The following is an 11,984-nucleotide window of genomic DNA, read 5'->3' on the forward strand; positions in this document are numbered from 1 at the left end:
CCTCGAACTCGACCTCACATTCCATATCGACCTCCACCCTAACAAACATAACCACCACAAATCCCACCAAAACAATACCCATCATGGGCACCGCCCAACAAACCCGCAGCCATGCCGGCCATGGCCACGGCCACCACCATCACGGCCACCACCACCACCACGACAACACCTACCTAACCTCCACCAACAAAAACGACGCCGGCGTGCGCATCACCCGCATCGGCCTGTACTCCAACCTCGGCATGGCCATCGCCAAGGGTGCCGGCGGCTACGCCTTCAACTCGCAGTCCATGATCGCCGACGCCTGGCACTCCCTAACCGACCTAGCCTCTGACGTCCTGACCCTCGCTACCGTCTCATGGAGTCTGCGCTCCCCCACGCCCGCATTCCCCCAGGGGTTTGGTAAAGTGGAGAGTCTGGGGTCGTTGGGTGTGTCGAGTATGTTGCTGGTGGGCGGGCTGTTTATGTGTGTCAGCAGCTGTGAGAGTCTGTATGCGCATTTCTTTTTGGATGCGGAGGCTGCGAGGCAGTTGTTGGAGCATGGGCATAGTCATGGGCATTCTCACGGACATGGGCATGGACATGGACATGGGCATGGAGGCGGCGCGCCGAGTCTGCATGCCGCCTGGTTGGCAGCGGGGACCGTCGCTGTTAAGGAGTGGTTATACCACGCCAGTACGTCCTTTCCCCCCTTCTCTCCCTCCCTCTCTCTCTCTCTTACCGATTCTAACACCCCGCAGCAATGAAAGTAGCCCGCGACCGCAAATCCTCCGTGCTCGCCTCCAACGCCGTGCACCACCGCGTCGACTCGCTCACCGGCATCGTCGCCCTAGCCGCCATCCTCGGCGCCAACCTCCTGCACGACGCCACCTGGCTCGACCCCGTCGGCGGCCTCTTCATCTCCCTCCTCGTCATCCGCGCCGGGTTCTCGAACACCCTTTCCGCCTTGTACGAGCTTGCTGACCGGTCGATCGATGAGGATGTGCGGGCGTCCGTGGCGAAATATGTTCGGAGGGGTCTTGCTGAGATCGGGACGGACACTGCCGCCACTTCTAATACGGGAACCGGATCTGAACGGCCACTGGTAACAAACGCCCAAGCAACAACCCAAGTCCACCTCCGCGACATAACGGGCGTCAAATCCGGCCAAAACTACCTCGTCGATCTCGAACTCGGCGTCCCCGCCCAGTGGACCGTCGAGCAAGTCCGTGTTGTCGAGGCGGCTGTGCGCACCAGGGTCGGCGCCAAGGTGCGGGGTGTGCGGCGGGTGCGGATTCGATTTGTGCCGAACCCAGACTCTGGGTCTGGGTTTGAGTCTGCGGATGAGGAGGTGCAGAGGGGCTTGTTGGAGGAGGATGATGCCGCAAGGGCGAGGGAGGTACTGGCGGACCCGGCGTTTGATGAGTTTATTAGGGGGGATGTGAGTCCCAGGAGTAGTCCGGAGCCGGAAGAGGAGGAGGAGAATGGGAATGGGCATGGGAATGGGAAGAGCAATGGGAAAGGACGGAAGGATTTGTAAAAAATAGAGCATGTGTAAGAAAAGAACATGGATGGGACACAAATATCCCATCTCATCTGTATGTAAACAAAACAGAGACTGTGGCGATGGCCCGGTTGGGATTATCACCCTCATCTCACTTGGGGGCTCGAGAAAAACACCGCATTCAAGATAAAACGGACTTCTTATATACCATTCGGCACGGGCCCAGGACATACCTCTCAAGTCTCTCCGTACATAGTACAACAACTAGTTTTCTTGGTGAGATTTAACGTCTAGACCACCATTTCTCGGCCTGGAAACCGCGGACCGAGGAATCCGAGAAACTACTGTGATGATGTTCAAGCTAAACACACCGTCCATCACATAACCAAAGTACATAACATGACCGGGATAAACAATATTAAATCAACAACCATGGAGATCATCAATTACTTCATATCTACCCCCCATCCATCTCTTCCCAATCTGACCCAACTGCTCTCGCAGCACAATCTATCTATCCATCCCCTTCACAGCAATCTCACCAACCCACACATTCACTCCCCCATCCAGTCTTAGCGCAACCAACATCCCAAACTATCAGTCATATACCACACCACGACCGCCATCAGCTGGTAACCACCCGCTCGCTTATGAATGCAAGAGAAGGAAGAAATATTACTCTGAAAACAATACTCCTCCCCCCCCCCTCTGCTCTTCCCTTCGTGTGATCTGGCTAAAACCTCGAAAATAGAAGAGACACTTCAAGCAAAAATAGAGACAAGCTAAACGCCTCGCCGCCCACTAAAGGGCATGAATGAATATATCCCGAGACAATGAGAAATAGAAAAGAAAATGCTGGTAATAATAAACAAAACCAGAAACCAGAAACTAGAGAGAAAAAAAAGACAAATAGCAAGGACTGCCCAGTCGCCAAACAATGCATGCATGCCAAACGATGACAACCCCAGAACAAGACCAAAAAAAAGGAATTAGGACCAACTCAAAAAACAGAATAGCCATCCCCGTGGTATCATCCTGTTCCCTACCCTGCCCTACCCAGGCCTAGCTTATCTTTTAAAAGATCCCCGTCCGCGTGAGAGACAAGACAGAACGCTCACATATGCCCCTGCGCCTCCTGCTCCTCCAGTTCCTGCATGTACTTGACAAAGGTCTTTTTATGTGTCTGTTTCCACAGTTAGTATCTAGTCCCCTACATATATATTTCAGTTGGCTGGGTAAACAGGGGACAAGACTTACCATTCCCGCATACCGCCCATCACGCAACACACAAATATACCTCAACCCCAACTTCACAAAACACTCATACACCAAATCCATCGGCGACCTAATATCCAACGCCACCGGTGCCGGGTCAATATACGGGGTAAAATCCGTCGGATCCCTCTGCCCGCCATCATCCGAGTCATCAATACTGGGCACACTCGCCATCAGACACAAACTAGACGCCTCATCGCGCAGGTTGTCAAGCGCGTACTCGAGGTCGGGGGCCGGGATCAGGCCGACAAGCACGCCGTCGCGGATGATGGGCAGGCCGCCGTCGAGTTCGCCTGCGCGATGGAGGAGCTCGAGTTTCATGCGCAGACTGGTGGCGGGGACCACGGGGGAGTTGGTGATGTCGATCATGCGCTCTTTGCGCACGCGGGGGACGATGTCGGCGAGGTCGGAGGTGAAGATGGGTTTGTGTTTGTTGTTGAGGTAGGGGTAGGAGTTCATTTCGGTTAGGAGGTCCTGGTGTTGTTAGTATTTCTCCACCTTGAAAAAGGAGGTCGTAAAAAAGAAAGACTTACGTAAATGCTCAACGGCTCAATAGCATCAGCAGTCCACTTAGCCACGAGGATAGCCAGCGAAAAGGGCAGGACATAGTCTAGGCTGCCGGTGAGCTCAAACAAGATGACCGCCAACGTGACCGAAAGCCGGGTGACACCGCACATGGTCGAGCCGGCGGCAATGAGGCCGTACACACCCGGCTGGATGCAAGTAGCGTTCGGCATCCTCCCACAAGTCCCCCACACGCTCAAGTCGGGCGTGGCCATGACGATCCACTGGACAACATGTCCGACGAGGCGGCCCATCAGACCGCCGACCACCATGGACGGGACGTAAATGCCGGCGGGTAGTTTCTGCGCGAGTTAGTTATGTGCGGTGTGATAGCAGCAGACATGGGGGAAAAAAACTTACAATGCCAAAGGTGATAATAGTCAATAGCCCCTTAATCAAGAACGCGGCAAACAGGTTCAGGAGAATAGGCGGAATATCACCGATCTCTTCCGGACACAACCCCAAATTCTCGAGATTGTTGTCCCGGTCATCACACGGCGCGGCCAGGTTGTAGAGCAGTTTGGCCACAGGGAGCTTGGTCAGGGTGTTCCAGTACCCAATCAGGCCAGTCACCAGCGCGACAAGAACCACCTCGAGCAAGGGGTACGCCTTGATCACGGGGATGCGGCGGAAGGTCTTGGCCCAGTGGCGCGAGGCCTTGATGAACAGGGCCCCCGCGGCACCGCCGATGACGCCGACGAGGATGAAGCTGAAAATCTCAAAGTACTCCCAGTCGACCGTGTACCGCACTTGGAACATGACGATCTTGTGGGTGCCGTAGGGGTTGAGGAACTTGAGGGTCAGCGCCGCGGTGATGCAGCAGAAGAAGGTGCGGAAGAGGGTCTTGGCCGGGAAGAAGTAAGCCACTTCTTCGAGACCGAACAACACACCGCCGAGGGGCGCACCAAAGGCCACCGCGACACCAGCAGCCGCAGCCGCTGAGAGGACCTCACGGCGCTTGGCGTCGTTGCGGTCGTACTTGCTAAACAAGCGACAGGCGATGTTGCCGACGCAGCTGGCAATGTGCACGTAGGGACCCTCCTTGCCGAGGCTCAGACCCGACGCCACGCTCAGAATCAACCCAAGCGTCTTGATGAGGAGTGTCTTGAGACCCAGAAAACCGTGAAGCACGAAACCACTAAGGATGACGCGGACTTCGGCAACACCACTCCCGGCGGCTGAGTAGTAGATCATGGGCGCCTGCTCGGTCACGCCCTTGCCCGGGACTCGCCGGGGACTGACCTCCCCATTCGCAACATCGTCCAGTGGAGGTGCGGGCGCTTCGGCCGCGAGGTTCTCGTCGAGCGTCGTCAGGCGATAGGCAGAGGGCACAACCGTTTTGGTGGTAAGACTGAGCAGACAGGACAGCACGGAGAGGGTGATGACGGCGATGATATAGACAGCAAATTCGGTCCATCGCTCGCCGAACGGGTACCCCTGGAGAACCTCGCCCCAGTCCCGCCAGTCGGTACAGGGCCCATGGGGGCAGCACTTCTTCTCGCTGATCAACCACCCCCTCTCGCAGTACCCGTCCTTGAAGTCGAACACGGTGGCCTCGCTCACATTCACGACGTACGCCAGCACGGCCACGATGAAGCCGACGAGGGCACTCAGTATCCAGCCCTGGGCGCCGTCGAACAGCACGTAGACGCGGCCCCAAAAGTCCTTGCGGCTGCGAAGGGCCTTGACCCGGTAGGCGTCGGCGATGCTATCGTGCACCCAGTCCGTGGACGTGAACTGGTCGTACCAGACGCGGTCGTCGGGATAGAGCGAGGCTTTGGAGTCGGACATCGACGACTCCTGGCGGTCGGATATGGCGTGCATCAGACGCGTGCCCCATGAGTTGGCACGGCTGTGGTGGCGCGTGGACCGGACGCTATCTGTAAGAATCGTAGAGGTGTTAGTTTAGTTCCATCCTGTGCAATGCCTTAGAGTGAGGTTGTTGCATACCCGCGTAACTCTGGTTTCTCGACAACGTCGGCACTCTCGGCGACCCGTGGGCACTGTGTATGCGGATGCGAGATGTCCGGGGCGCACCCAGCAGCGGCGACCGTTCGTCGGGGGCGTCTGCGTTGGAGGGCCGTCGGCTCAGTGTAGGACGATGTCGGCGCGCCTGGGTGGGAGAACCCGGGAGCGAGAGATACTGGCTCTGACTCTGGCTTTGGCTCTGGCTCGGGGGTTCGGAGCCTTCGGCTTCGTCATTGTTGTCGGTATTGCTGCTGCCCGTGATAGGGAGCTCGGGGAACCGAGCCCCGAGGCGTCGGCCGGTCATATGGGAAAGGAAGGGCGAAACCGAAAAGCAAAAAGGGGGGTTCGCGGGTTCGGCTCGTGGAACGGGGTAGACGGTTTCGGAGTGAGTCGCGCGCAAGAGTTGACGAGGTCGTCGTCACTGTCCGACGTGCAAAGGTTAAGCTACTCGGCGCTCACGGAATGGGATGGGAGAGCAAAGTTGTGTGTGAGAAGCTCCTGAAAGACAGAATGCTTATCTGAGGACGTTTCCCACCTCTGGCTGGAATCACGCTTCGAAAACAGGAAACAAGACTTCTTCAGGTTGTTTCGGACATCCGCCGGTAAGGTGAGACAGAAAAACGGAGCCTCAGCTTGGTTCGAGGGGAGATCGGCCCCCAACAACACCAAAAATAAGAAATAAAGAAGAATCCTGGCAACGCTCGAGTCTCAACACCAGCCTCGCGCACAAGTCGTCTTGTATTCTCCCGCTGCACACTGGGATAAATAATTAGGGAATTAAGGAAGAAAGGTCGAAAATGAAATGCCGCTGCAAGGAAAACCGGATGCGGGACGGGAAACCGAGAAAAGACAGGCTCACATGCGGAGTGTCACCGTGCAATGAGGGATGGGTGGATGGATGGATAGGTTAGCCTTGGAGTGTGAGGGATGGGGACCCGGCCTCGGTCGCTACGGGAGGTTTCGCTGCGAGTGAGGTGAGTTTCGGAGCGGAGAAAAAAGGGTGGCACTGGTGGCTTCGTGGGGCTGTCGCGGGAGAAAATGCGGGTGGTCAAGTTGGGGCCAACCCCCCACGTGCTCAATTTGGTGTCTCACCTGGCGTCATGGAGCGCTGTGCCACAGGCCTTAAAGGGGAGCAGAGGTGGGCTCAAGGTGGGCTGTGGAGGTGTCAGGCGCTCCGGCGGATTTGGCGAATCTAGGCTTCTACACTACACAGAGAGCCGTTGGTACATCCAATGTGGGAGAAAATACCTCCACCTCGGTTAGAGGGAGTGCAAGGAAGGCGGGCTGATTCGGGCATTGTGGTGAGGGGGAAGAAGGTCGCACCTGCTTCGCGAGACTGAAGCGTCAATTTTATGATTAGATTACTGGGCGTTGAGGGAGATATTTCTATGTTAGGAAGGCAGGACTGGCCGCCATAGATAAGGCATTTGGGCCAGGAAAAACTCCGGGTATTCATTCTCACCATGCGTCGTACAACCTCCATGATCTCGACTTTGAACTTTCTCTCCTCTTCAACACGCTTCATCACCAGCCTTGAAGACGAAGCGAGAGGCTCGGCCAGAGGCGGTCTCAGTACCGGCCGCATGCGCGGGATGCGGAGCAGATCTCCCTGCACAGTTATGTCATCGCGGGCTTGAGGGTGCCCAATTAGGCCTTATTTTGGGGGTTCTGTCTGCTGCTCGGGGACCCTGATGGATTCGCCCAGCACGCCCAGAAATGCCACTGTAACACTGGCGAGGCTCGCCTCCCAACTGACCTGGAGCCAACCACGCGGCGCCTGAAAATCCACCGGCCTTCAGCAGCGCCCGGGCACCCGACGGCCCGCAGAGCTCTTGGCAACCATCAACTTAAGCCAACTTAGGCCAACTTCGCCAAGAAGCCAAGGAAAACCAACACGCGACAAAAAGACATCCCAAAAAGGAATCAAGGTGAAACAAATCACAAAGACAGGAGTCAACGCAATTCATGCTGCATGACTCGAGCTTGAAAACGGCGAAACGATCGGCAATGACGACAGTACTCAACTAACTACTCAATACACGAGAATTGGTTATCCAGTAACTACCCGGTAACGTCTCGACAAGGATGAGGATGAGATCGGGAAACCGGGTGTGAGCGATCGCATTGTTTCATCGTTTCACCTTCCCTCTCACGCGACAGTCTCAGGGATCATCATTGGGTGAGCATGGATGAAGGGCGGGAGAAAAAGCGACGGGCTGTGCCCAAGTTCGGATCCTTCCAACCCGATCCCACTACTTCCGACTCCGCTGCCGTGCCGCTAGAGAAGGCCGAGGCCCGGCCTACGTTGGACGAAGCCCGGGGCCAACGGAGCGACCGTGGTGATGGTCGTCTCGGTGGGTCTGAGAAGGATAGTAGCGAACGGCGTAGGGATCGGGAGAAAGAGGAGGAAAGGGGGAGGGAGAAGGAGAGTGAAAAGGGAAAAGAAAGGGACCGTCGACGTCATGGCCGTGATGAAGGTCGTGACCGTGATCGTGACCGTGACCGCCACGATGACCGCCGACGGGATCGGCATCGAGAAAGAGAAAGGGAGAGGAACAGGCCGCGGTCCCGAGATAGGGGAAATCATCACGGGGATGAAGGCTGGAAAAGAGAAAGGGATGAACGGGAGCATCGCAGTAGTCTCCAGGCGCGGGACGACCCATCGGCATTGTACAGCAGCCATGAGACGCTAGCAACTCGGAAAAAGGATAGCTCAACCTCCCATCCCTCCCTCGGCAACGACCTTTTCGTCGTCGACAGGCGCGGCGATCCCCTCATCGTCCAGTACGGCACGAATGACCGCGCCCAAATCCCGGTGTACCGCCGCTTCGGTGCCGGCCGCATCATAGGCTCGCCTGGCTTCCTCGTCATCCACCGGGAGGGTGCACAGGAGGAGTTCAGTATCAGGCGCCCTGGTGAAGGTAGCGGCAGTACTTCTGCCTTCCGTGACAAGGCGCTCGTAGCCGCTGCTGCTCGCGTCCATTCGAAACATATCAAACCCTCTGTCAGCCAGCCACTCCTGAGTTACGACGACGACTTCATCGCTCTCTCCACATCGCGCAAACGCAAACGTGACGAGGATGATGAGGATGGCCCCGTACTCCCCGACTACCGCTCTATTTACGGGAAAGCCCGGCCAAATGCTCACCCGGACGATTCAGAGGACGACTCGGACGTAGACTCAGGTGAAGACCGGGAATCCTCCCAACCGGCCTCAACTGGCCCCTCGGAGCTCTCCGCCGCGCAAGCCCGTGCCGTACACCTCTCGAAACACCTCAAATCCGACCCGGCCGATGTACCCGCCTGGCTGGAGCTGATTGCTCTCCAAGATGTGCTTTTTGCTAACCAGCTCCGCATGCAACAACCGACTCGCTCGCTTGGCCAGAGGAAGACGGCCGAGGAGACGCGGGCGCTCGCTGAGTTGAAGTTGGGGTTGTATCAGGAGGCGCTGGATGGATGTGTTTCTTCCAAGAGTCAGGAGAAAGCCGGTGGGAAAGTGCAGGAGGAGGTAAAAGGGAGGTTGCCGTTGGTGCTGGGGATGATGCGAGAAGGCGAAAAGGTGTGGGATGAGAAGATCCTGGTACGGAAATGGGAAGAGGTTATGAGCAGTCCAGCGGGAACTTTGTTTGCGTTATGGAAGGGGAAGCTAGACTTTGAGATGAGCCGGGTGGTCGGGTTCGAGGTAGACCGGCTGAAGGGGATCATGGCAGAGAAATTGGCTAGTCTAGGGAAAGACCTTGAGAAGAGTGTCTCCGAGGATCTAGAAAGGGAAGAGGAATTGTGCGAGCAACTGGTCTATGTCTTCCTCCGACTCACGCGCTTTCTCCATGACGCCGGGTTCACCGAGCTGGCCGTGGCCGCGTGGCAGGGGATGCTCGAGATGACGTTCTGCCGACCAGGAGAAAACTACACCCCCGACACCGCAGCCGTCTCATTTTCCGAGTTTTGGGAAAGCGAGGTAGCGCGGATAGGGGAAGACGACGCCAAGGGATGGCGGCTCCATGCCGAAGCGGCCGAAATAGCCCCCGACCCTGAACCAAAGATGGACGACCCTATCCCGACCCCCAAGACGACAGACCGCTTCCAGGCGTGGGCAGCGACAGAGCAGCAACTAGCCGAACGGGCGCGCATGCCGGCTAGAACGCTGGACACGGAAACGGAGGATGACGCGTTTCGGGTGGTCATGTTCTCGGATATCGAGGATCTTCTAGTCTGGATCCCGTCTGCCGCGCTCTCACGGGTCAAGCCCATGCTTCTCGATGCGCTGCTCATCTTTTGCGGGATGCCGGACGCCGGTTTGTCAGGAGCCCAGTTCGCCGGCATGCTTCTCAACGACCCCTTTGTCGTCGGCGTCGGCCAGGGCATCGATCTAGGTCTGGGTCTTGGCCGTGGCCAGCACGGCATCTCCACAGAATCGGCACAGGACCTCTCTCGACAAGCACCCGAGTTTGTCCAGGCCGCGGGCAGCATGGCCATATCCCCCGACGCGCTCTTCTCGCGTGAGCCCTGGTTCCGCTACCTGGCCAAGTGGTCGGATGTTCACCTGCGGTATGACAGACAGGTGAGCCTGTCCTGGCTGCTGCGCACGCTGGAACAGTGCGTCAAGCGCTGGGGGGTGGGGTCGCTGGCTGAGTATTATCTCGCGATGGAGTGGGTGAACGAGCCGGCAAGGGCGAAGAAAGTGGCCAGGGGGCTGTTGAAGCAATATGGTTCAAATATTGGACTGTATAATGCGTATGCTCTGGCCGAGTGGGCGAATGGGAATGCGGAGGTTTCCCTCAAGGTGCTGTCGTCGGCTACGGGGTTGACTCTTCTAGTATGTATTTTGACCTTTGAGCGGCTACTGAGTACATACTGACATGACACAGCCAACGCAGCCGAGCAACCAAATGCTCTACAACACCTGGGCATGGATCCACGTCGAGAGCGGGCAAAAAGACCTGGCTCTCGCTCGGCTCTGCTCGTCCGTCGACCCCGACTTCCACGACACCTACCCCTCGCCGGCCCTGCTACTCAAGACCCGGTCTCACTTCTCCAGCACCCGGGACTACGCGATCTCCTCCCAGGACCTCGCGACCGCAGCCCTGTACGCCGAGGGCCTGATGCTTCTCGACTATCTCTCTGCCACAGGAGACACCGAGCCGTCGTCGGACCGTCAGGGCCACATCAACGCCGCGCTCGAGACCGTCCATGCCTTTTCTCGGGATCTTGAGCGACGTGGCCTTCATCTTTCTCGCTCGCAACACCATGAGCGGCTTCTGCAGTCTGCTGCGCGGTTGCTGTACTACCACGCCACGCACGGGTATGTCTCTTTCTATTTCCCCTTATATCATGGTTTCCTCACGAACATAGACATATCCAAACTAACAACCCAAAAACCAGCCCCTACCGCCCTCGCACCCTCCGCACCCACCTCTCCTCCCTCCTCGACCGTTTCCCCACCAATACCCTTTCACTCTCCCTCTTCGCCTGGGCTCAACCACGCCTACGCATCGACGATCCCGTCCGCTCGTTCCTGACTTCTCTCTCCTCTCCCACTAACCCCCTCTCCCCATCATCCTCAACACACCCGGACACACGTCATCGGCCCACCCTATCAACCCACCGCTTTGCCATCCACCACCAAGCCCATGCCTACGCCAGAAGTGGTGGGATTGGGGTTGAAAGTGGCTCGTCACATGCTATCTGCGCTGCGTTTGAGGCTGTGCTGGATTCTTCCTGCGATGATGCTAGTGGCGGCGGAGGGGGAGGAAGGCATAATGTGGAACTGTGGCTGCGATATATTCGATTCTGTCGTGCGCGGTGGTCAGCTGCTGTCGCGCAACACAGGAGTACTACCGGGAACAGAGGGAAAAGGGAGAAAGAAGCACACAGTGGAACAGCAGCAGCAGCAGCAGCAGCAGCAGACTTGAAAACCGTCATCTACCGCGCCATGGCTGCTTGTCCCTGGGCTAAGGAGGTGTATATGGCTGCGTTTGATATTCAACATTTACTCTATCCCGAGCATGATGAATCTCTGGATGATCGGGGGGGCATACAACACAGTAGCCGGGGTGAAAGTGCAGGCGGGAGAGGAAGAACTGCTCTTGGAGACACCCCGCTGTTTTCACCGGGCGAGTTACGTGGTTTGGTGCAGGGTATGGAGGAGAGGGGGATACGGATGCATGGGGATTTGGAGGGGTTTCTGGGAAGTCGGACTCACACTACGACTAAGGGAGGTTAGGGGATAGATAATAAGGCAGGCTGGTACATGATTTTAAACAGACCATTCCTTTCGAACCCAAGAGAAAATTCAAAAGAAAGCGAAACAGCTCACCCTCCACATTAGATCTGATCAGACCCGGATAGGTGGTGAGCCCGTTGCAGGTCTTGTATAGGTATACAAGAACAGAATAACAGGGAGATGTGGCCGGGATCTCACTCATCCATGCACCGTGACTGGGACTAACTGCGTTATAAGGTATTTGTTTCATTTACCTCCTTCTCTACATAGGCAAGGCAGGTGAACCCTTCCTACACGGACTGTATGTATTGTACTCTAATCCGACACACGGAACAAAACCACCGCCAGATAACCCTTCCCTTTCCCACACAAAATCCACCCAACGCCCAGAGAGTAGCTCAGCAGTAGTACATGACGAATAGAGACACACGCGCGCGTTGTACACACGTAGCTTCCCACCCTAAGGGTATA

At 56.8% G+C, this 11,984-nt stretch overlaps 3 protein-coding genes across 3 annotated transcripts; 2 read left to right on the plus strand and 1 right to left on the minus strand.

The window, feature by feature from the left end:
- Positions 1-83: 83 nt before the first annotated feature.
- C8A04DRAFT_9840 (mitochondrial metal transporter 2) lies at positions 84-1,519 on the plus strand (the record flags this gene model as incomplete). Its single annotated transcript, XM_062785650.1, has 3 exons — positions 84-675; positions 741-1,302; positions 1,375-1,519. The coding sequence occupies 3 exons, from the start codon at positions 84-86 to the stop codon at positions 1,517-1,519; spliced, it is 1,299 nt and encodes a 432-aa protein (XP_062639702.1).
- A 1,078-nt stretch (positions 1,520-2,597) lies between these two features.
- Positions 2,598-5,594, minus strand: C8A04DRAFT_9871 (chloride channel; the record flags this gene model as incomplete). Its single annotated transcript, XM_062785662.1, has 5 exons — positions 2,598-2,666; positions 2,741-3,232; positions 3,292-3,624; positions 3,683-5,202; positions 5,273-5,594. The coding sequence occupies 5 exons, from the start codon at positions 5,592-5,594 to the stop codon at positions 2,598-2,600; spliced, it is 2,736 nt and encodes a 911-aa protein (XP_062639703.1).
- A 1,881-nt stretch (positions 5,595-7,475) lies between these two features.
- On the plus strand, positions 7,476-11,513 carry C8A04DRAFT_9828 (NRDE-2, necessary for RNA interference-domain-containing protein; the record flags this gene model as incomplete). Its single annotated transcript, XM_062785645.1, has 7 exons — positions 7,476-7,855; positions 8,003-8,763; positions 8,806-10,106; positions 10,159-10,592; positions 10,673-11,121; positions 11,197-11,263; positions 11,369-11,513. 7 exons carry the CDS (start codon positions 7,476-7,478, stop codon positions 11,511-11,513), a joined length of 3,537 nt encoding a protein of 1,178 aa, XP_062639704.1.
- Positions 11,514-11,984: the final 471 nt, after the last annotated feature.

This window comes from Dichotomopilus funicola (assembly GCF_033296635.1).
Source record: "Dichotomopilus funicola strain CBS 141.50 unplaced genomic scaffold C8A04scaffold_9, whole genome shotgun sequence".
NCBI lineage: Eukaryota > Fungi > Ascomycota > Sordariomycetes > Sordariales > Chaetomiaceae > Dichotomopilus > Dichotomopilus funicola.